The sequence below is a fragment of the Plectropomus leopardus genome, chromosome 14 (genome assembly GCF_026936395.1).
Source record: "Plectropomus leopardus strain MGB_pleo_1.0 chromosome 14, ASM2693639v1, whole genome shotgun sequence".
Classification (NCBI taxonomy): Eukaryota; Metazoa; Chordata; class Actinopteri; order Perciformes; family Serranidae; genus Plectropomus; species Plectropomus leopardus.
In genome coordinates, this window is record NC_142189.1 from 5,895,211 (window position 1) to 5,920,340 (window position 25,130).

The 25,130-nt window shown below is 37.8% G+C and overlaps 1 protein-coding gene and 1 long non-coding RNA gene across 4 annotated transcripts in view; both read right to left on the minus strand.

Annotated features, from left to right (window-relative positions):
* Positions 1 to 336: 336 nt before the first annotated feature.
* Positions 337 to 9,413, minus strand: LOC121953249 (uncharacterized). The gene is made up of 4 exons (XR_006106494.2): positions 9,180 to 9,413; positions 7,198 to 7,283; positions 4,433 to 4,551; positions 337 to 3,388 (listed from the first exon to the last, which is right to left on the minus strand). It is a non-coding gene; the product is annotated as an uncharacterized LOC121953249 (long non-coding RNA).
* Positions 9,414 to 11,161: 1,748 nt separating this feature from the next.
* The window catches only part of syt16 (synaptotagmin XVI), a 48,936-nt gene continuing 34,967 nt past the window's right edge, over positions 11,162 to 25,130 (minus strand). For all 3 annotated transcript variants that reach the window (XM_042500615.2, XM_088087689.1, XM_088087690.1), the window contains 3 exons: positions 21,508 to 21,972; positions 20,790 to 20,979; positions 11,162 to 20,337 (listed from right to left, as the gene is read on the minus strand). In XM_042500615.2, coding sequence (XP_042356549.2) covers positions 20,024 to 20,337; positions 20,790 to 20,979; positions 21,508 to 21,972 — 969 coding nt within the window. In that variant the 3' untranslated portion in view covers positions 11,162 to 20,023. The remainder of the gene's footprint in view (positions 20,338 to 20,789; positions 20,980 to 21,507; positions 21,973 to 25,130) is intronic.

The following is a 25,130-nucleotide window of genomic DNA, read 5'->3' on the forward strand; positions in this document are numbered from 1 at the left end:
AGTTTGAGTTTGGTAATACCACTTGAAGGCAACAGTGATTCCGGCGCGCACGCACAATAGACATGTTTAGTACGTCATGACGTAACATGGCCGCGCTTACTCTATGGTCTATTATTGTGTGGCTCACTTTACACTTTTTTTCTTAATTCTACTCTAAAATAAATACAAACAAAAAGAGAACAAACGTGAAACTAGATTAATAAATAAAAGTATTGTTATACGCTAATCGTAATGGTTTGCTCTCAAGAAAGAAAAATAAAGACTTTGGAAATTAATGTATTATTAATAATAGTTCTATTACTACACAGAGATGCATCAAAACACACAAAGTATTATCACCTCACATACTTTATTTGATAATCAACCACCTGAAAAAAGTTCACTGGCCCTTTTTTCCAAAATATTTTATCTTAAATACGGAATATGCATTTTCATCAAAATATAAATTCTTATTTTAAAATATTGAGCTTCTCTTTATAGTTGCCTGCAGTTTGTTGCTGTTGGTTTTTTTCTCTATTGTAGTGATTGTTATTAAGATGCAAATTTTAAAACCCAGAGAAACTCCTGGACTGAACACTCAAAACAAAGAAAGAGACACCAAAAAAGGATGATTCATTAATTACTGTTGTCATGGAGCAGATTAGGCAGCTTGATAAATAACACATCGTGCCCCTGACAATTTAGCAAAACTCAGTCTCTGTGACAACATTGCAGCTGCTGTTATGACCCGGACTGATTTTTAAAAAATATGGAATATATTGGATGCTCGAAAAATAACAACTCATTTGGCTGATAACTGATACCGATATCGATATATATATCCACTTGTTTCCTCTCCTCTCTCCACTCCCAATTTTAGTGATCATCAAATCTTTTCTGTGGTGAAATCAACATCATATAATGCAAACTCTTATCCTGATGGCCCACCAGCAGATGGAGACATAAAAACATTTCTTTTCAATATCTGAATTATTCATTCATTGCACAAAATAAGAAAAAGACTCAAACTTAGGGTTGCTGTTTTGTACATGTTCACTTTGTCAATTTAAAAAAAAGAGGATTGTAATATTGGCAGAAATCAGCATGTTGGCCAGTTCTGATATCTCCTTTTGAAGCCAAAATCTGCCGATACTGATAATATTATCGTGCATACCTGGAATATATTATCACTATGAAGACTTTCTGCTCCAGTCGGGGCCATAGGGGCTCAAAACCATTCACAAACTATTTTTTTTTTGGTAGCATAAAAGATTTTTTTTGTTACTTCTTAGAGCTGAAAATAATAAGAATAGAAAAAAAATCCCTTTTTTAAAAACAAAAAATGCAAAACATTACTTCTTTTACCATCAAACTAAAAAGGGACAACAATTAAGAAAGATTATTATCATTTTGAGTAAAAACTTTCTCTTACCCCCACTATCGGGCATTATAGCCCTATATAAAACATTTAATAAATGGTTTATAACACACTTTAATGCAGTTGTATGCAGATATGAAGACTTCAAGTGTTTATTAATGTGCAGTACCTGTTGATGGTCATAATTTCCTTTGTGGAGCAATATTTCAGAGTATTACATCTGTATTTTTCTATTTTGCCTACAGAAGGAGTTACATTAATAAACACTTGCTTATAATTAAAAAAAAAATGTGTTGTACCATTTGTATACTGTTTAGAAATGCTAAACAAGGGGACTTAATTTTTTTTTCTTATCACACACTTGCATTGTGAGATTTAACCCATGGAAACCTGAGCAAATTTCTTTGATTTCTTAAAAAAAAAAGAATAATAATATTGGGAGAAAGCAACGATTATCTTAACAAGACATGGCTCAAAAAACAAAAAAATGTTAAATAAGTTTTTTTAAAAATACCTGAAAATAAGAGAAATACAAAAAAAAGTTAATGACAAAAAAGCTATAAAAATATTTATATTATTAAATTTTTCTTTAACATAATTTTAAATATAAAATCATAATAATTATAAATATAGTGTATCGTGTAGACATTTTTGGATAATATTCTAATAATCCTCCCCTCTCTTTAAAAAAAAACAAAACATTTTTCAGGTCATTTTCTTATAATCTTTTACCATTTTTTTGCATTAATGAGACATTTCTTGCCAAATTGGTCACTGATCCCCCCCCCCCCATGTTTTAGAAAGAGACCCATCCAGTCTGCTCATGTTTCAAAGGGTTAAACAGTTTGAATGCAGTACAAGAAAATTGGTGATCCAGGTTTCAAAAGCTTAATCACAGCCACTAAAAAGGGCTTCGGCTTCAATGTGAATGATTTCACCAGCAGAGGGCAACAAAATGATGCAAAACACGGGACATCAAATACAGAGAGAGAACAGTCTTCCCACAGGCAGCAAATGCACCTCAGAGGATGTTGTGTCTTGAAATGGCATGACGATTCACACAGTCCAGGGAATGTTACACAGAATATTTCATAAATCACACAGTAGCATAAAAAGATAACAGAAGCATATCAGCACATATTCTCCACGCAAGCCAAGGTGCATCAAAAAAGTAGCCTGCAGTCTGTAAATCCCTGAATACGCTCACGGTTTCACATGAGCAACAATGACGATAAAAATCACACCACATCAACAGCCCGCTTCAAAGTCTCTCACATTTGCACGTTTAGTAAAATGGCAGTGATGCTGCGACAGTTTGACATCAACATCAGAGACCCTGCTGATCCTGAAGAAAAAGAAGAATCAGGGTTTCTTAGCTTTTTCAAATCCATCGCTGCGTCTTGGCGAGGAGACGACAGGAGGTGACATCCTGGCAACGAACAAAACACACCCCTCGGCACGTGTCCTTCAAAGGTTTTTAGTGGAAACCTCTTGTTGGCTTCGGACAAACAGATGTCCGCACGCCTAGCTGTAATATGAACTGCATTTCCCAGCTTTTGAAAAGAGGCAGTGAGGTGTACACAGTCAGCCATTATCGTCCAGGTTGTACAGAAGGACCTGGTGGTTCGGGGCGAGGCCCGGGCACGTACCCAGACTGTACAGGCACCCGGCTGATGGGTAACAGGGCACCAGCCGGTAATGCTGCAGCTCCTCCAGGCCAAACGCCGGAGAGCAGCAGTCCATCACCAGGACCTTCACCCTCTTCCTGTCTGGGTACAACAGCCTCCGCTGCCCCCTCTCTCCTATCACCTCCTCCTCCTCTTCTTCTTCCTCCTCCTCTTCTTCTACTTCATCTTCTTCTTCCTCTTCCTCCTCTTCGGCCTCCAGCTCCTCCTCCTCATGGTGGATCTTCCTCAGCAGGTTGTTGATGAGGACGGAGCGCCGCAGGTAGGCCTCAGGGTCCTCCAGGAACCTCAGCTTCTCCAGGGACAGCTTCAGGATGCAGCTCCGGTCCTCCTGCAGTATCAGGTGCTGCAGACGACAAAAGGCAAGGGATTAGTATGTGCTTTAATATCTGTAGATGCCAGAGTATTATCCTCATTGTTATATTATTATTAGGGCTGTCAAAATAACGTGTTTATTTAGATTAAATAATCACACAAAAAATGAACACTGATTAATCGTGTTCTGTGGTGCCCTTTGACCCGGTGCATCACTGAAGGCCACAGTGGCTTTTTAAAATGAGTTATCGTACCATCGGAGTACTTCAAGCCTGAAATATCACCTCAACACAAAGCATTTAGCAGCGAACTATGTGATTTAAAAAGAGACTTGTTCTAGCTGCCATCACATTGGTGAACAAGCTGCAGGAAAACTGCACATTGCACAAGATTATTTGGGATCCTGCATTTATGATTTATTCATTAGCAGTTTTTAGATTGTTTTTATAAGGTTTGGTTTTGTACGCAATTTAGTGTTTTTATTGGTATTTATTACACATTTAACATTTTGATTAGCGCTGGGGCACTTTAATTGTTTTATCTTGTATCTTTTTATCTTTTTGTCATGTTTTTATCCTATGTTTTGTCTGTGGTGTCAACTGTGTTGAATGGATGCCTTGCACTTTATACTGCAAACCAAATCTACCTACAGGCACAAATAAAGTAACCTGAACCTGAGCCTGAACCTTAATTGAATTTTGTCATGAACATAAACATATCATCTGCATAGAAGCGGAGAAAGAGTGGAGAATTACTATTGCCTCTTTTGTATGTAGTTATTGAAAGCTAAAGCACAATGTATAAAGACTGAAATGGATGTAATGGCAAACAAGGACTGCTGGAGGAGATGGTGAGTTTAAGAATGACAATCATGAAGCAGAGAGAAAAGAGAGGACAAAAAAGGCATAAATAAAGCTTCGAAGAAAAAATGTATGCTGTGCAAAGAGCTATAAACACTTGAGAATTGTCAAGGTTTCTCAACAGGGAGCAGATGAAATTACATAATCAGCCTGAAGATCGACATGAATGGTGAAAAGAACAAGTGGACAATAAGAGGGACAGAAGAGGTTCGTACTTTTTGAAAATATCCATGTAGGCCTCCGTGTAAATCCTCCTCCTCCGCATATTTCCTCTTGAAGTAAGCAACTTTCGACGTTGTTGAATGGTTTGGTCTCTCTCACAGGGAAGGGGCTGCTGGAGACAACAAAGCAAAAGACTAGATGACAAATTAAAGTGGTGGGAGAAGTATTCAGTATTCATACTTAAAATTTGGGCAGATTAGACAGTTTTATTTTGGTGTAATAGGCATCATATTTTAGCTTTGTTTTCAGGCTTTAGAAAGAAGACAGGAGACTTTGGCCAATCACAGGTCATACCAGAAAGAGGACATTTCTTTGGTGAAAACCACATTCAAAGTTGGAGAATCCTGGTTCACATTTATGTAGCAAATGTCAATATGTTAACTCAGCCGACCCAAACCCTATAGCTTTAACTGAGGGGGACAGTGCCAACTCCAAGCTCTGTGGCTGTCCTTACACAGCTTGTTTATTTTTCTTTTTTTCTTTATTTATATTTTCAAAATATAATCATCTGGCATGTGAATACATATACATACATGTTTATCATTTACACAAATGCCCAGGTTTACACAAATAACTAAATTAAGAAAAAAAATAAAACAGAAAGTAATTAGTCTTCACTTATGCATGCTCAGTACGTAAGTGAACTTATTTATATATGACAGCACCAAATTATTCAAATGACAAAGTTTCAAAATAGCTAAAGAAGTGTGACCAGGTTTCATTAAACCTTTGATCCATATCTCTGTTTAAACATCAACATCACCTCCTGAGTCCGTTGCTTAAAAGATGTTTTCTTTTTGCCTTCCAATTGAACAAGATGAGTCGACAGGCAGGAAGAGAGGTAAATGAAATTTACCTTTTTTGGTGACCAGAAAGGGCCTCTTCTCACTGGATTGCCCCAAACATACTAGTGAAGGGGGTGGGTTTTAGTTTAGACCTGTCACTGGCCACCAGGCTGCTGTGAATTTGAGTTACTACAGCCGCCAACTGAGGGTCCATCACTGGAGCTGCTGCCAGCCTCAGTGAAGCAGTTCATAGCAGCAGAACCACTGGGTGTGGTGACGTTAATAAACAGAGAGCGAATATACAGTGAAATGACATCTGAGTTAAGATTATTTCGTAAAACAGCATTGTACTACTTGAGGCTAAAGATCTGCAGTGAATCCAGGTTAATAAGGCTTTTTAGGGTGACCTTTAATACCGCAATAATCCATATTAATCCTTGTCAAATGTGTAACGCGTTCTTACAGTGATGAACCCACAAAGAAGCTCTTTAGCACTGCGGAGTGTCTAAGCATCTTTGAAGTAATCTTTACTGCCTGCGGCTTTACAGTTAAAAACTAGCTGGTGAATAAGATAGAGGATTTAGCAGCTAGAGAGACAGATATTACCCTCAGGGGTTGGTGAAGACAAAAAAACATAACTAAAAAGATTTAAAATTATGTCTCTCTGCTTTGGCTGGATTTGTAAAAGTCCACTAGAGGATAGTGTGTCAATAGGCGGGTTTCCATTAACCATCAAATTGCACGAATTGATTTAGCAAATATAAAATATGTCTAATGGAAACATGTCAATTTAAAAAAAAAACTCCCATTTATTGCAAAAAGTTTTTACGCTTGCATGGAGTGGTATTTCAGGCGATTACAAAAAAGCCAAAACTGTAATGGAAGCACTTTTTTGCTTCTGTAGGTCACATGATTTTATGGCAATGCGTTTGTCGGTAGGAACTGGCTCCCTCGTGATGCAGCACGCGCTACAAGAGGTGTTATTGTATCACATAACTCTTCAAAAGCTGAGTGGATCATCCGAAAGTTTTGAGTCAATAATTCCTCCTTCCTGAAATCTTGGACTATCACCTCCCAGAAATGCCTCATACATGGCTGCTCCCACCTATAAGGTGCTTGCCTTTCCATTATCGCTTGCATAACACGCCTACATGGCCTTCAATTGGAAATAATGATGGCTAGTGTGGTACCACAGCGGATGATATGCTGAAAAACAACTGGTATTGTTGTATCAAACAGTGATCTGCTGTTGACAGCTGTCTCTCCTAGGTGTCTGACCATCCACCAATTTTTGTTCTGCGACATAAAATACGTCAGTAAATACCCGACTAGTGAACTTTCAAGCTTTGATGTGTCTTAAAAACGGCGATCATCGAACATCATCACATCGAGCTGCGCTGAACAAGACTTTACAGCTTCGCAACAGTGGCAACAAGACCGTAGTGTAGTTTGTTTATAGCCTAAGATTAGCTTTTTACTTCTGGCAATTACATTTAGGCTTCAAAAATCCTAAAAGTGGTGTTCATTTGTGAAGATTGTCTTGCAGAACAAAACGTTCAAGTATCATAAACATTTGTTTGCCCAAGAGCTTATTTACTACAATGACCCAAAATCCAATAGGAAAATCTCATAGGCCTCTTAAAGAGGGAACCAAGGCCTCATTAGCTTCATCCCCGGGCCACTCTAAAAAGAGCTTGTTGTTCTGCCTACAAATGGAAAAAATAAATAAATAATATCCATCTATGCACTGTTGTCCACTTATCCGATAAAAAATAAAAACAAACAAACAAACAAAGAAAAAAAGCCCAACCTGTACCTGTTATACAGGTTTCAAAGTGAACTGGCAAGTAATGCCTCCAAATCGTATGTTTCCAACAAGTCCTCCAAAATAAACTGCATTGGAAAACTAAAATATGACATCACCTGTGGAGTCACTGAGGGTAAACGAGGTAACAGATAGCAGCTCTGATTACCTGCTGCTGATGCTCCACAGCCGGCGCTCAGCTCTCTGAATCAGTGCGACTGAGCCAATCTGAGCCTCCACATCGCCCTCAGACTCCTGCAGGGAAGAGACAGGTGAGGAGGAGGAAGAGGAGGATGGAAACAAAAGACCAAAACATCAAAACATGTAGCAGAAATCTAGATTCAGCTGTAATCTGTCAGTGCAGCCAACATCCGATTTGGTGTTTGATTTTCTTCAACTTGAATTTTTTAAAATCTAAAACCACATTACATTTCTTCTTTAATTTTCAGTGTAGGACACTCCAAATACTATTTTGTATTTACAGCTAATGGTGTGACAAAGCTGCTGACATGTTTTGGCATAAAGCCTTCATTATTGTTCTTTGTAAAAAAAAAAAAAACATAATTATGATTATTATTAAAAATAATAAAAATAAAATTCTAAGATTTTTTAAAAATAATTAAAAAAGGAGGAAAATAAAAATGTTTGTGTATGAAATGTAATGTATAAATTGTCATGTTGATATCAATAAATCTGCATTTTAAACTGTATGTGCACTGCTGTGTAATATCCTGATTTGACCCTTAAACGTTGTGTTCTTTGCTTGATATTTATAGAGCTGTCTTTTCTGAAATCTGCCGTCCTTGGAAGCTCATTTAGATTCAATAAAGAGGAAGAGGAGGAGAGATAAGAGGGCGGCATGTGTGCGTGTGTGTGTGTGTGTGTGTGTGGTTGTGTGCGTGCGTGTGTGTTTTAAAATGCCATAAATCAATCATAAACACAGAGTGGGAAGCTTTATCGTTGCGAAACATTCACGCTGTCCCCCCCGAAGCTGCTGGAGTGACTCACACAGTTTTTCACATCCAACTGCAACCCGAATATTTAATCTGTAGGAGAATGATGCATGATGATGGATACAGGAGGAGAGAGAGAGAGAGAGAGAGAGAGAGAGGCTGCGTGGGAAGTGTGTTTGTGTATGTGTGTGTGGATGCAACACTTGCTATGTAATTTTCTCTTTTTTTGCAGCAGATATTTCTACTAAAAGCATAAGTATGTGTGCACAGGAGGTCATGGCTTGATTTCCTCCCTTAAAACCATCTTCAGTTGTATTAAGATTGGTGTGAAATGTGCATAAATGAAGAAACTTGAAGTATAAAACAAATGAATTTTAACCCAGTGTCCAAACTACAAGGATCTTGATTTAATATACTTTTAGTGTAAATATTATCAGAAATATATGAGAAAACAGCCTTGTTTTGAGCTTTGTGACAGTGCATTGTTAATATAATCCACTATATTATTATATATTATATTATTTAGATCGTAGAAAGAAGAGATTTTCACTAAACAGTCATGATGTGTTTTAATATGTTTTGAGTTTAAATATTTTTTGTACTTTCAATTATATGGTGAGTTAAAGATCTGCATTTTCTTTCTGTTTTCATCTATTGCTAAATCTATTTTTTTCACCTTTGTATGCTGTTTTAATACATTTCTTTACCTATGCCAAGAATTAAATATGCGATTATTTTTGTCTGTTTGCATTTATTTTAGATAATTCTTAAATCTCATTTTATTATACTTTGATTTGATTTTATTCTCCTTATTTATGTTTATGTTGTTTTTTGTTTTCTTTATCTTTGCCAAGGGGAAAAACACTTGTATTTTTTTTCTATTTGCATTTATTTTGTTTAACTTTTAAATCATGTTATTCTACTTTAATATTTCATTCTCTGTTATTTTTGTTGTTGTTATTTTGATGCATTTTTTAAAAACCTTTGCAAAGAGGTAAACACCTGCCTCATTTTTTTTGTCTGTTGCATTTATTTTATCTAATTCTAAATCTATGTTTTTTAATTTTCATTCAATTCCTTTGCCTCCACGTATAAAAGCTGCTGCAAAGACAAACTTGCCTACGCTCAGTTTAGAAACGAGTAACTGCTGTTTAAGGCGCTCCAATAAATCCTTTAAAAACCTGTAAAAGCGCCTCACCTTTAAATATTTCCGTCCAGCAGCAGGTCAGTAAATCCCAGTGAAAATCTCTCTCTTTCTGTCCTCCGCTCTTCGGCGCCACAGCCACCGTCCTCACAGCCGGTTCAGCGACGCTCCAGCTCGGCCTGAAGTCGGAGGCTCCCTCGGTCCCTGCAGACGGACAGACAGACAAGCAGCTCCAGCTCCTCGGGGGTGAGACGCTCGCTGCTCTCCAGCCTCCTAAAATATCTCGTTCACAGCAACAAGAGACAACACACAGCGATCCGCGCGCGCCCTCATTGGTCCTCGCGGAGGCAGATGTTTCCTGTTGCTAGGAGACTGAGTAAGCGCGGTGATGACGCGCCAGCATCAATCCTCTTCCTGCATCCAGCGCTACATATGTGCTTATTTACACCGAGACAACTTTCTGTGTCCAGAAGTAAAAATAAATAAATAATACATAATAAACTAAATATATATATATTATAAATTATAAATAAATATTATAAATCACAGGTTGCTTTGATTTGTTTAACATGACATCTTGAGACACAAAGTGTTTATATATTACGCACAAAGTTTTTCATGCAGGCTACCTCATTGATACATTTCTCAAGCGTTATAGAAAGTTTTCAACATATAATATTTTTCTATTTCAGTATCTTCTTTAGTTTAGTTTCCTTGTTTGGTGTTCTATTTATTTTCAGATGAATTTCGCTTTATTATTATTGGAAACAATAAATTATTATTTACGCTTTTTTTTCTATTTTACTTGGGTAATTTAGTCTAGCAATTTTTCAGGCTTTTTTCTTTTCCCTTTCTTTTTTCTTTTTTATTGCTTTTGTAATCTAGTCTAGCAGTTCTCAAACTGGAAAACGTGGAACAGAACTAAGTTATAATGATATAAATGTGGGAACAATCAGCAGTACACTTGCTAGAAACACTTGCATAATACATGTTAACAGCATTGTGGTTAAATGTCGCAAAAAAAAAACACTTGGTATGTAAAAGATCACATTATGGCTTAAAACTCCTGGTTTCCAAGCTGGAAAAGCAACAACATCTCGGTAAATAACAATCACTTTTTCATGGCACTATCCCGGCTGGAAAAACAATGAGAAGACACTACAAAACGTTTTTTTGCCTAAAAAGCAGCTGGCAAAAACAGAAATGTATCACTAAAGCACAATTGATTTTGTTGGTTGGTTTTAAACGGTCTGCAGCTTGGCAGCGTCTCGACACACCATCCACCAACAGACGACAATGTCAGCTCACATATACGTCACTTTAATGTTGATAGGATAGGATGAAACATGCAAAGGAGATGTATTAATAGTTTGCAAAAACATGCAATGCCAACATTTTACTCTGGCAGCTGGGCTAAGTATTTATTTTAACCCTCTGAAACCTCAAGTTTCCTTTTGCTGCGTTCAGACACCTTTCACAAGCTATGTGAAACCTAAACATACTGGTTTGATTATTTTCAAAAACATGGGTAAAAAGGCAAAAACTATATTTGAATTATCATAATTTTACATTTATGTTACAGAAAAACACCTTGTTTCGGCCATTTTCTTGTTAAAAAAAAAATTATTTTTTTGGGTCATGTCTTGTTAAGTTCCTCATTGCCTTTTCTCCATGTTTTTGAAAGAAACCAAGCCAGTGTCCTTGAAAGAATAAAGGTGAATTAAACACTTGATACTGTACAGCTAATAAACAGCAACATAAACAAGCCGCATGTTTGTTGCTAAATCTAAGAACCAAAGCATATGCTGTCAGAGATTAAACTCTCCCAAAACAATTAAAATAAACAAACAAACCACAAAATACTTTCCCTAATCTGTAAATCCACTCTGTGGGATTTCTTGCGTGAAACTGGAAATCTACCACCAATCACAGGGGGATGAAGTGTGTTTTTGTCGTTAACTGTTGCTACTAAATCCTCGTTCTCAGAATTAAGACATCTGAACGAACGGACCAAAAAAACAGATGGCAGACAGACGTTCCCACAGCAGGGATCTTCTGGCTTTTATTGGCAACGACAAAACTTGGTACAAAAAGTGCTTTCTGGGTGCTCAGCATGCACGACCCAGACCAGACCGGAACCAGAACCAGACCAGACTGAGACTGCAGGACTGTACAGTGTGTTTACAGAGTCAGTGTCTTTGTGTTGTCCACTGCAGTTACTGCTTTTACTGTGGATGTTAATAAGAATTCAAAATCTAACAGGATGTTCAGAAAAAGGGGACTGTGCTTTAAGTTTATTATATTTTATTATTATCTCTTATAAAGGAGAAAAATAAAATTGACTCCATTTTCAATTGAATGTTTATGACAATTAACCCTTTGAAACCTGGATTGACATCACTTTTCTTGTGCTGCTTTGGGATGCCTTTCACAACTATTTAAACTTTTGAACCTTGAGTAAATTTGTGCAATTTCTTACTAAATCTTGGGTTAAAAAGGCAAAGAATAACTTGGTAAGAAATGGTTCAGAAATTGTTAGAAATAAACTAATTTAGAAAATTAAAGTAAAAAAAAAATCAAACAAATAACCCAAATAAATGTATAAATGTATCTGAAATTATGTCAATTTAAGCCTCTTTTATCAGGTAATTTTCTTGTTAATTTGTTTTATCTTCTTTTTCCTTTTTCTATTTTTTTATTTTAACTAATTTTCAGTTAATTTTCTTTTACTTTTTACTAATTTCTTGCTAATGTTTTGGGTCATTTTTTTATTTGTTGTGTATTGCCTTTTCCCTTTGTTTTTTAACAAAATCAAGCTGCGTCTTGTCTTAATGATGAGCTAAGTCAAATATGTCAGACATGTTACTCTTCCCAAGAAAACAAGTACGTGTATTTTTCCGAAATGCCAAACTATATCTTTAAAAACTGCATTATTTGAAATGTTTGACACAAGTTAAAACTGCCACTATTATATTTAGACGCATAAATGTGTGTACGTTTCATACGTATCACATCAGCGTTTCTAAAGTGATGTATATGAGGTGACTTTGGTGGATGGTGTGGCACCAAGCTGTAAACAACTGCTCAGGGTCAACAAAAAACAAAAATGGTTGATTTAGTGAAAAATCACTGCATTTACAGCAGCTTGGTAACAAAATGTGGGTATTTTTTGGCAATCTGTCTCTGTGTTTCCAGCAGGGATAGTGTCACAAAAAGCGGCTGTTTTTTCCCCAAGACATCTGCAGTTCCAGCTGGGTTTGTGCCACCAAAACAAGTATTTTAAGCCAAAACATTACTTTCCTAACCATAACAGTCATTTTTGTGCCTAAAGCTGCATAGGCGAGACACCTGGGAGAGACACCTGCCATCTGCAGACCACCATTCAAGACCAACAAAAAACAAAAACGTTGTTTTTAAGTGAGTCATCACTGCATTTACAGCAGCTTCTTAGCCACAAAACGTGGGTGTGCTGTAGTGACACCTGTGGGCAGAGTGTCACAAAGCGGTTGTTTCTTTTCTTTGCTGAAAGTCCACCCAGGACTGTGCCACCAAAAAGCAGTTATTTAAGCCAAAACATGTTTTTTTTAAATAACTGTAACCAACCTGTTTTGGTGCATAAACCTACCAAACTATTATGTTAACCACAGCATTGCTGAAAGGCAAAGAAAGTTTCAACATATCCACTAAATAACAACGTAACTTGCAAATGTGACATATCATTGGTTTTTAGAAATGTACAGTGTAAACATTTTGTTTGTTGAGTGGGTTCGGTTACATGGAAAAATAATAGACTTTTTACATTTTTTAAGGAATTTTTTGTTTGCGAAATTTGGTGTCTTGGTTAGCTCTGGTCATTGTTTTAACTTTGCTTTAACTTTCTGTAGGTTTGATGTGGACTTGAACTTGACAGAATCTGGTCTGACTCTGATTTGGACCTCAGTCCTGGTCTGACTTGGATTTGGACTTCAGTCCTGGTCTGACTCGGACTTGGACCTCAGTCCTGGTCCAGGCCTAGACATCAGGCCTTGTAATCACGTCCCATGCATGCAGTCCTACAGCAGCATTCACAGGGAACAACAAGAAAGCTTCATGCAAATTAGGATACTCTATTTTTATCATGGAGGATATGTTTCATCTCAAAATGTTACAGGCACTTCATCATCAGAGTTTTACAACAGTATCACATCTGCAGCACAATCTGATTGTCTCACATCTGTAATACACCCTGGGGTCTCAAACCGAGCATGCAGACGTGTAAATACAAATAGAAATCCTGGGAAATACTAATAAGAACATTTAACATTTACTGTTTTAAAAAATATAGAATAGATATTACATTCTGTACATCTCGACATGCATAAAATATATCAGTCTGTGCAGTTACTATAGTTCATGTCACTATTCACACTCACATCTATGAAGCCTGTCGAATAGGAGTGCTGATATCAAATCTTGTGACGGGTTATGTGAAACAAAAACTGTATTAGTGCAGGTCAACTCCAGCATTCAGATGACTTATTGACAAAAATTAGGCAACTACCAATAAATAGAATACTGTTTTTTAATATACTAAACTAAAAAAGTGGTAGCAAAATTTGTTCTGCTACAACACAAAAATTACTGTCTAAGTTTTTGTCAATTCACTAAACAAATAATAAAATTCAGTTTCATGATGCCAAAAATATAAATGTACACATCCATGACATTGTTACAGTGGCCCTAACATCCCCAAACATTTGCATTTTTAAACAAACAAAACTGTTTTGGTGTATGCAAAACTGTTTTTCTTTTTTTTTCCAAAAAAGGGATTGTTGAATCATAACTGATCACGATAAGCTTTGGTGTTTTCAGTGTTTCAGCATTCACTATTCAAATCATTTTGTTCACTAAAAACATAAGAGAAAAACTGTTAGCAATTAATGCTAATGTAGACAGGCCTGGCTAACTAGCTTACTACTGACAGAGGGCTAAAAGGACAGTTTGCTGCTAACTAGCTAAATATTAACTAACTGCCAAAATAAAATTTCAAGCTAGAAACTGACTGTTAGCTAAACCCGTTTACCAAAGTAGCGATTGTCAAATCATAACTCAGCAACTGGTCATGACAAGCTTTGGTATTTTCAACATTTCATTCGCTATGCAAATTATTTTTTCCCCCTAAAAACACAAGAGTAACGCTGTAATGAATTCATGCTAATGTTAGCAGGCCCAGCTAACTCGCTTACCCCAGTAAAACTTAGTTTTCTAACCAAGCAATATTTTTAACAGCAAGTGGCAGCACATCATGAGCTAACTATGTAATTTTGCATGTTTACAATTTCAAAAAGTTCAAATAAGGACTGCAACATCCAGTTTAAGCCGGTTTTGGATGCTAAGACTTTATAGAATTTTAGGCTAATGGCTCTTGGGGGAAGCTACCCACGATCCAGAAAGGATTTTCTCGTGCAAAAGCTGAAAACTGACAGTTGCTGGTTAAAAATACAATTTAATGTCTGGAAACCAAGGTCCAGTCATGAATTCTCAGTTTCAAGCGGTTTCAAGCCTGTTCTCATTATTAACTCTTAAAATAGCGCTGCTTTGGCAGTGATGCTTAGCGCAAGATTGTGACACCAAAAGCCACCTTTCGCGAGCGCATGAAACGCCACTGGACGGCGTCAGGAGAGAACGTGGCTGGACAGAGCTGGTCGCGGTGCTATGACATGCCGAGGTTTGGCCAAATGGCATGCTGCGTCAACCTTCTCCTAATCCTAACCATTTGTGCCAGCATGTGCATTTGTTGATGTCCTTGCGTTGGTTACTATGTGCTTTTGTTGCCTAAACATAACCACTTCCCACCATGTGCTTGTGTTGACATCACAGTAGCATCCTGAAACATAAAAAGCAGACGCAGACGGGACACTTAGGGTGTAATATGTAGACATGGAAGTCCACTGTAAAGCGGTGATATGTGACAACTTCGGATAAGTTGGTAAGACTGTTGTTCATCATTTTCAACTGCATCCTTTGGTGTGAAGCTAACAAAACCAACAGTAACTCTCTTTATCTTGGCTAGGTGTTAATATTTTAACAAAAACAGGTGTTAAATACCCATATACTTTAAAACATAGACAAAAAAGCAATAGAGCAAATACGAGAAAACTATTGAACAAGCTCATGAAAAAAAGCTAATTGTAGGTAAATTGGGGTCTTTTGACTGCACACAAATTTCACTCAAAATTCCCATAATTGAGTCTTTGAAGAGTGTTTTTGTAAAAAACAATTTTAACAGTCAAATAAAAATAAAAACCATTGGGCTTTTGCAGCCAGTTACAGCACTCCTATTCTTCACCCGTTGCTTCATTTATACCTGAAGTCATCACATCTCTGCAGTTTAAACACAAGACATACAGCATTTACAGCTTCTTTCCTGCATTTAACAGAATGAGTCGATGAAACTGTGTCCTTTCAAAAGTCATTTATCCTTAAATTTAAAGACCTTGTTTTCAGTCTTTACAGCTGGAAGCTTCCCTGAATAATAATAATAATAATGATAACAGAGATAAGTGATTCTGATGCAGTGGATCATCTGTATTGTTTACGGTTTGAAGTATGTGATGATAATTCTGACGATGACTAAGGTTGTGGGTTTGGTTGTGAAAAATAAGTTCTGAATCATTCATGAGCTTAAGGAGGATGTGTGTATCATGGGAATCAATCAAAACAAATATGTCATTTTACCAAAGGACATCATAGGCTAATTAACCTTTTTTGTTTCTTTTTTTCGTAAACTAATGTTATGTGGCCAAGCTTTGTTCAAACTCTCAGAACATAATTTTAAACTCTAGCAGAGAACTTTACGTTTCCAAAGATACAAAATAAGTCAGGTTAAATTTTGATAAATGTGCATAAACAGTTGAATGAGACATCTAACATTTACATGGCTTCTTGGGTATGAAGTGAATTGATAACACACTGAAACAAAATAGAATAAATGGATCGCAGACAGTTTTCATGATTTTCTACCATTAGTTAGACAGGTTTTCATCCAAATGTAGCTTAAATTGTAAATGAATTTTCAGAAAATTAGGAAAAGACAAAAGCAAATGTATGCCCTTTTCCATCCATTCAAAACTGTTATGGAAATATATTCACAAATTCAACATAAAATGCTTGTTTCCATTGCACTTTGTCGGATTTTATCAATACACCAACTTTTTCCACCTCCAACAAGCGTTAACGTTTATTTTTGATGGGTGTTTATGCAATTTTTCCCGAAGCTTTGTTATTTCCACTCAGGTTTTTTATGCAAATTGCAAAATAAAAAATAAAAACTGGTGGATGGAAGTGCACATATTAAGAGGTGAGGGTGAAAGTAGCAAAGCATATTGGACGATTTTGCAAAATCCAACATCAGTATTCCTACTTTTGTGGTTCACCCATGGTTTATAAAATTACATTGTTTTCAAAGATATCCCCGTTTTGGGGACATGTGCATAAAATAATGCACAAGACACCTAGAATAAAGTGAAGCCATTAAAAAAACAAGTACAACAGAGTCTTAAATGTGAATATTTCACTTAATGGACAACGTTTTCTTTCTTTGTTCAGTCTGGGAATTATGCAAAACACCAGCATGTTTCTTTCTTGAAAAACAAGTTTCCGAGCTGACATTTTCATATATAATTAAGTGCTTTGAGCAGCAAAAGCGAAATACTGTTCTGTCTGTCGAAGCAGAGGCTCAAGTCTTTAAAAATCAGGCCACAAAAAAATAAAGCTCTGGATGGCCTGTTAGGGGATGTGTGGGGACAGAGTTTGTGATTTGGGTGAACTGACCCTTTAATTCACCTTTTAAAATTAAGAATTTGAATATGAAAGTATTTACAGACTGTCATCTTAAACCCATAAAATCCTGTATTTTAAAGTAGTTTTTTTTGCGGTTTCCGATCACAGTTTTCAAAGCGAGCTGCAGTTCGTCATTTCTAAAGAGAGCTTTCTTGTCACCTGACTGAAGAAAACGCTCAAATAAACACGTCTCCTGCTCTCAATGTGTGAGCCCTGCACCCCACCCCGGCCCCTTGGGGGTTTGGAGCTACAGTATCTGTCTACACAAACAAATATAATCCTCCCCTGCGGGCTGAACTGATGCCTTATGACTCAATGATGCTCAGACTGGAAGGGGATGAGCATTAGCAGCGGCATTACCATCATCACACTGTACAATTCTACAGCTGTAACTACCAATTAGACCACAGAGCGAGTGTGCGGGGCAAAAAAAAAACACACTTCCAGGGTAATTCACTGCATGTTATTAACAGCTGCAGCGAGATATTTAAAGCCTCTTTTCAGCTCAGCGCTGATGGGTGTTGAAATGAGCTTTGCCCTGTGAAGGAGACGGAGCCGAGGCCAAAAAACATCATTCAGCGTCGACGAGGGAAGAGAAGCTCTCATCCCGACGGGGTTAAGAGTCTCCAGCTGCTGGTGCTTCCTGCCTGTAGTACCACATGTGTCAGGAGAATATGAATGAGAGCTGAATATGAATGAGACGCCTTCCTCCTCCACTTGAATCATAAAGCGTCTTCACTTCTACTCTCATGTTTGTTTCCTCAATCTGTATTTTATGGTGATGTAATCCGTCAGCGGAGTGAGGTTTCCATCCAAATGTGGCGCACATCTCAACCGAAAAATCAGCCAAATGTGAATTTATGCACATTTCCATCCACTCTTGTTATGCGAATATTTGGTGATAAACACTTGGCGGAGCTCATTTTTCTGCCAGGTGCTGTTATACCATCGCAGAGGGGCAAAGCGAGATGACATCATCAAAAGAAAACATGAAGTAAATGTGACATTTGTTTGTTTCAGTGTGTTTTTGGGGGAAAGGTTACAGTCTCTCTGTCTCTTCACACATATCTAATTCTTTGTGTCTCTTCAGTGGATGTTTAAAGGATTACTTCAGCCCCCAAATGGCCATTTGTATATAAATGACTCATTCCATGTTATATTGAATTCATGAAGAAACGCTGATTTTCTGGCACGCCTCCATGGTGAACAAAGAATCTGAAACTTTATCAAAACATTTGTTTACAAACGCTCACACAACACAAATCTAAGTCTCATTTATCCAGTCAAATGCTAAGCACTTCCTAAACACATGCATTTCCGCTAAAAGCGTACAATTTAAAACAGAATCAAAGGTGACAACGACAAAAACAGTAATTTTACTTAACTGAACACAGGAGCTGCTGGTTTACTGCTGCCTCCATGAGGCAGTTTGTTTTATTTTTATTTTTTATTTCACTGATGGTGATTGTTATCTGTTTAGGAAGAACTGAGCATACGACTGGATAAATGAGACTTGGATTAAACTGCGTAACCTGTGTAGAGTTTGTAAACACATATTCATCATTTTGCTGTTGTTAACCTTGTTTGCCTATGACTTTTATTCATCAAGAATTTTATCTATTTTTGGATTCTTTGATTTTCTGAGGCATGAGAGAATTCAATGCAACACAGGGTGAGTTTTTTTTTTATAATAAAAGGGTCATAACAGGGATGAAGTCAAGTCAAATGCTTCTTGTATGTGATGATTAATTTACCATAGCTGTTTCCATTGCACTCTTCTTCTATTGCATTTTGTCTTTATCAGTACATCAACTTTTTCAATTCAAATGAATTGATAGAAACTTTCAGATTTTATCATTTATACATTAAAATAGTGAATATTTGCTGGCTACATCTTTGAAAATGTAAAGATGTACTTAATTTTTTTTGACTGTTCCAGTCCAAAGAGCTTGCATGAGTTTGACCACCGAATTGAGTTTTGTCATTAAACATTTAGAACATTTAAGATTAAAACTCTTTGGTAAAACCAAACAAAGCAAGTTGAGTGTGACATTCCTTAATTCCCATAAATGGCCAAAAATCACCACCACATATTCCATACAAGTCGGATTAATGAGTGTATTAATTGATTAGTCACTGGTTTTGTAGTTGAGGCCAAAATTAGAGCAGTGCAGGTGGTTTGTGGAGCAAACGATGGTTTTTAGGAAGTTAAAAGTGTAGACGGATCAGTGGTTTGTAATGAATGACACAGATGGCTGATGCATGTGACGACTATGGGAAATGTTACCTGTTCGTATACAAAATTCTCATCTTGTTTGTGTTCAGTTTGAGACAAACCCGCTGTGTTTCTGACAATAATATTTTCATTAACACTGTCAGGACGTTGCATCTTTCTGTTTCCTGTTCGCATTTGCTCAGAACTAAACGTTTCATTGTGCAGTTTCATCGGCATCTCCATTGATTTGCCAGCTAGTAAAAGAACAGCAAGATTTAGAAATAACAAGTCACACACGCACGCACACACCTCTAATTTGTGTGTAGTTTCTAACACAGCATTTCACTTGAAAAACTAAACTGCAGCTTCTCGTCTCACAACTGAGCTGCTTTAACAAAAAAAGCTATAAGTGAAGGACAAATTCTGAGCTCCTCTTGGAGGCCGATGGATTTTTGACAAAGATTTTTTGTTGTTAAGGGACAGTGAATTTCTGTATAAATTTATAAAGGTTTTAAATGACAAAGAAATACTTTCATAGACTTCCATTTGTCGTGCAACCTTGCTGAAGACTTTCTTCTTTCAGTGATTTATTTATTCATCAACTAACTTTTAAACTTCCGTCAGCCTCCAAAAGCAGATGAATTTATCCCTTATGTTGACATCAAATAACCAGCCAGGTTCGATGTTGATGTGACGATATTGGAGCGTGCTCTGAGAAAGCTACGTCCTTGAATCCGTCGCCTCTGAAACCACATGCATCATCCTGTCCGCACATCAAATCAATCGTTCCTCTAAGACTCTCCAACGCAAACAATAAACTCCCTTTCCTCTTTAAAGAAAAAAATCCTAAGTCGTGGTGCTGTTACGCCTCCAGCAGGACGTGCCAGCGGCAGACCTGCTGTCCTCGACTCTCCTTCATGTCCTGCCAGTGGAGCTGCTCCTCTTCGCCGCTGCTGTTCTGGCCCAGAGCGACCCAGCCCACCATCTCTTTGCGCTTCATGCTGCGGCGGTTGTAGATGGAGACTAGAAGCGTGACGTCAGACAGCTGGAACAGCGCCACCTGGAAGACGAAGGTCTCCTTGTAGACGGGGTTGGGCTGGCCGCGACGCACCGACGTCTTACAGCGAGAGATCTCCTGACCGACCGAGTTCAGCAGAGTCAGACGCCCATAGGTGTCTGGACCACGGGGGAGGAGGGGGGCAGGAGCAAGAGGAAGAAGGAAAACAACAAAATGAAGAAAATATGTAGATGATAAAAAAGATGTTTGTTTCTTTTTCTGTCGCGTTGGTAATCTAATATAAACTTGTTTTTCCCCATTTCAATGATTTTTAGGAGAGGGTTCCTCAGAGAGAGTTTTGCAGGTATTTGGTCATCAGGGTCGAGTTATGGTTTTGCCGGTAACACGTGTAATTGTCCAGTAGATGAAAATATCACTGACCAAAACACCATATAGGAATGATAGGAATACACCAAATAAATATATAAATTCATTTACAGCACATAAAATAGCCTAATATTGTGTGAAATCGAAACTTGAATCGGTTTGGGCCTATTTAAGCTGACTGAGGTGTAAAATGGACCATTTTGTGTGTTAGAGTATTTGTGTGTGTGTGAGTCTCACTGCTGACCTGGAGGTCTGTTGATGGCCAGGTTTCTGAAGTGGCTGCCCTTGATGAGCTCCACAGACATGCGTCCGGTGGTGGCGTTATAGGTGAGACCAACCAGCAGCTCGGGGACGCCGCCGTGAGTCAGAGACTGAGTGGACGAGGCGCTGTCGCTCTGAGACACAGCAGACAGGCTCAGCTGGGAGTCCACACTCTGACAGAGAGAAACACAGTGAGCAGCAGGAACCAACTCAGCAGAAATTTACACTGTAATGACTACAGCAAACAAAATAAAAGTCGCTGAGAGGCTGAGGCTGGGCCTAGTCTGTTGTCTCCAAAACACGCATTTAAAAATATATTAAAGGAAGTCAAAATAATTTCAGTGATCAAAAGAAAAATGTAGTCAAAAAAAAATACAGCGACCCACTTCCCCCTCTCTCCTATCCACCCGACACAGGTGAATGAAAGATATTCATATAGATTATTAATGTCAACACCTACATCCATGAGACCCAAACTCTTCCAATAACCATAATCATGAAACTAATAAATAATAATATCACAAAAAAATTAAAAAAAACAAAAAAACAACCCATATTACACTATCATCCCAAACCATCTCAAATCAGTATCAATATTACAAAATTATTTCCTTTCTGAATTTATGGCTCCTAAATACACAAATCTGACTTTGATAGCTGACAGAAATATAATCGTGTCTACAAATTGATGTTCGCTTCACCTTGAGGTTACTGCGAGGCTCCATGACCAGCGTCGTCTCCATCGTCCCTCCGTCCGGGTCCAGTCCACCTAAACGCAGCACCTTTTCACCCATCATCCTCTCACGGGACATCCGAGAAGGTCCGAGCGCGTACAGCCTGAACCTTATGGCCGACATGTGCAGGTCTGACGGCTCCAGGCGCGAGAAGCGAAACGTCTCGTTGAAGTGCGGCAGCGAGCCTTTCTGCACCGTCGTCTTGTGGCGTTGCTTCTTGGATGGCAGCAGGACCATGTGCACCTGCCACGAGTCCATGCCGCTGCGGGCCTTGTCGGGGATGTCCCGGGCCGCGATCACGGAGACCAGCAGCTTCTCCGTGTCGGGGCGGTACTCCAGGGAGAGGACCAGGTCTCCACATTTAGAGATGGGGGTTCGAGGGGAGGAAGTGACCGGCTGCGTGGAGACTTCATCCTGGGGAGGATGCTCTTGCTGAGAAGGAAGATAGAGAAATAAAAGCTTACTGAAAGTACCACATGAAAGCACAAGTGTAAATGTACCCAAAAGGCACCAAGGATATTTATACACACACACACACACACACACACACGTGTGTGTGTGTGTGATCGAGTTATAACCAGGACAATGTGTAATTTCAGAAGACAAACAAACAAACAAAAAACCATCTGCTGCCGCTGCCTGTGCTCACTGCATTCATGGATGCACCATAAAATCCTAAAATCCCCCTTTTGAAGATTTGATGTAAAAAAAAAAACAAAAAACACAGACAAAACAAAACAAACAAACGACAAATTGAATGAAGCAAATCTGAGAAAAAAACATGCATGTTAGACAGTGTGATGTTTAGATGCTGATCTCAACAGATAGTTTTTTCTTCAGTTAGCGTTAATTCGCTACAGAACTGGAGATAAGCAACTGACGTAGCACATACAGGTCGCCCTGTACTAAAACTAAGTTACAAAATGATCAATTTATTTTGCATAAAGCGAATTAGCCATTATTGATAGCACATCGTACAGAAAGCTGAATGACTGTATAAAAACTATAATTATTGTACATCTGGCAGCACTGCACTCTGACCACATTTCAATCTACATACAAAAACTACGTGATTGGAGCGTGACTGTTCCAAATCAGTGAGGTGATGTTAGCCGCTTTTAGCCAGTGATTAGTTTAAACTACCGGCAAAAAAGCAAGAAGAAATTCAAGATTTTAATGACAATTGTGGATGGAGTCAAGAGAAGACCAAATGTCTGCTATTAGCTGAGCAGGTTATGAAGCACTGGCTAAGTAACAGAGGGAAAACAATGTCAACAAAAAAATGGCACAGAGAGAATCACGTTATCTAGACACAATCTGGGTAAAAGGCGCCTTTTAATGCAAGGTGTAAAGAGGGTCTACGTCATACTTGGTGTGGAAAGATGCTGAATGAAGAATATAGAGAAATAAATAAAGATAAAGTCCTCACATACAGTGTTTCTTAAAGATTTCTATTCTATGAAAGGCTTTTAGCAGTCTGTTTTTAGAAACTCTTATTTTTAACCACATTTGAACTGATTGTGTCTGTTCTCGCCGCTGCCGTCTATTTATAGCTGAACACAGAATCGGCTGAGATATGAATAGAAAGGCAACGGAAGAAAAAGGAGGGCAAACAAAAAATCATTTGGACATTGATTCCTTCCAGCCGCCCTGATCCCCCGAGCATGACGATAATCTTATCAGCTGGAAGAGCACATCCACCCTCTTCTTCCTCTTCTTCAGAGACTGAGGATCCACTAAATATAACCAAAATATACTGTATATCTGTTGTATATCAAACACTCTGAAAGGAGATTTTAACATGTTTTCACTTTGCTGTTAGAAAAATTAAATCCACTTCTGTGTGATGAGCAGCGTGTTCACATATTTTAATATACCACATAATTGTATATTTAGCATTTAATTTTGCACTACTTGCACTATTCCACCTCACACGTGCATGTACGGTAAAAAAAAGTACTTTTTACTAAGTTAATGTTGAGTATTGTATCTATTTCTCTAAAACATACATGAATAAAAATGTAGGATTGCTGCACTAAAATCAAGAAAAATAAAATTTTCTTTAAAAATAATTAAAATAACAATACTGTGCTTGGAAAGGGGTAAAAATAAGTTAAATAAGTTTCAATTCATTTAAAAGAAATGAATTTGTTGGGGCCAAAAAAACCCACAAAATTATATCAATTATTGAAAAAGTAGCTTATTCAGAGTAAAATGACTTTTGATAATCTCGTAAAAGCAAAAATAAACTATTTGTCCATTATAAAGGCTAAATCTAAAAATGCTCTTTTCAGATGTTCAGGGACACAAACTGAGCAGAAATCCTGCCATAAAGGACAAATAAACCTCCTCCTCCTCTTCTTTTCTATGCAGCCAATCTCAGCCTGCCGTACAGTCGGCAAACACAACATCGATTGTCGTCGAGTGTTGACAGAGCGGGGCTGAGTGTTGCCGTCGACATGGCAACCACAGAGAGAGATAAGATAACCACAGAGCCGCTGCTCCAGTCCATCGAACGTGCAGGTCAGGAGGTCGACAGGAGAAAAAAAAAAAAAAAACAGACGCTCACCTGATAAATGTTTACTACCTCTTCCTCTGCTGGAGAAACACTAAGTATTACTTCTAGCAGTGAGAAGATTTCTGACACATTATTGTACTCAATACTTTTAATATATGTGTGTGTAGTGTGGAGGGGGCTAAAACTACATTGCATTGTGCCATCTTCTATTATACAATGACAATATTTAAACCTTGAATCCTTGAGATGACAGTGCGGTGCTTTAAAAGTTATTAATTGTATAAATAAACTAAAATGTTAAATATAAAAGGCTTTGAGGGATGTGATGCACCTAAAATGAAACTAAGATGATGAGATTAGGGATAGACTCGACTGTATTTGCTCTGAATTTGATTATTTTTTTGCAAAAGTTTTTGATAATTTATACAACCCAAAGGAAACTAAGAAATCATGATAATTATTATGTGGACACTTTGCAGAGTTTAGGGTTAAAATCTCATGCAGACTTTGGGTTATATCCGGCTGGTCACCAATGTCGTTAGACATCAATACAATGAGTTGAATTTAAGGTTATGACTTCGGTTTTGACCAAAATTCAATGTCAGTATAATGTCTAATGCCAAAGTGATGAAAATATTCTTAATATAGCGTACACTTAATCTGATACTGGCTATTTTCAGGTGGGCCTTTTTTTAGGTGGCTTAAAACTAATCAATTAAGGCAGAGTTTGCTCTGTGCTGTTTGATTAAATGCACATGACGCAGTGGTTTTCTATCCGGAAGTTATTGTGAATAAACATTGTGATTTTGTCGACAGCACGACTCGTTGAGGTAGTAGCATTATTAGCAGCAGTATTAGTACTAGCTTTAGCATTAGCAGCGGCAGCGTTGTTATGTATAACTGTATAAATAACCTACTACAACACGGCTCTCCCCTATTTTCTGTAGCTCCACTGATCCAAAACTCATTCCTTATTTATGAAATGTTTCTAGATGACAGTATCACTCTGTGTGTGTGTGTGTGTGTGTGTGTGTGTGTGTGTGTGTGTGTGTGTGTGTGCGTGTGTGTGTGT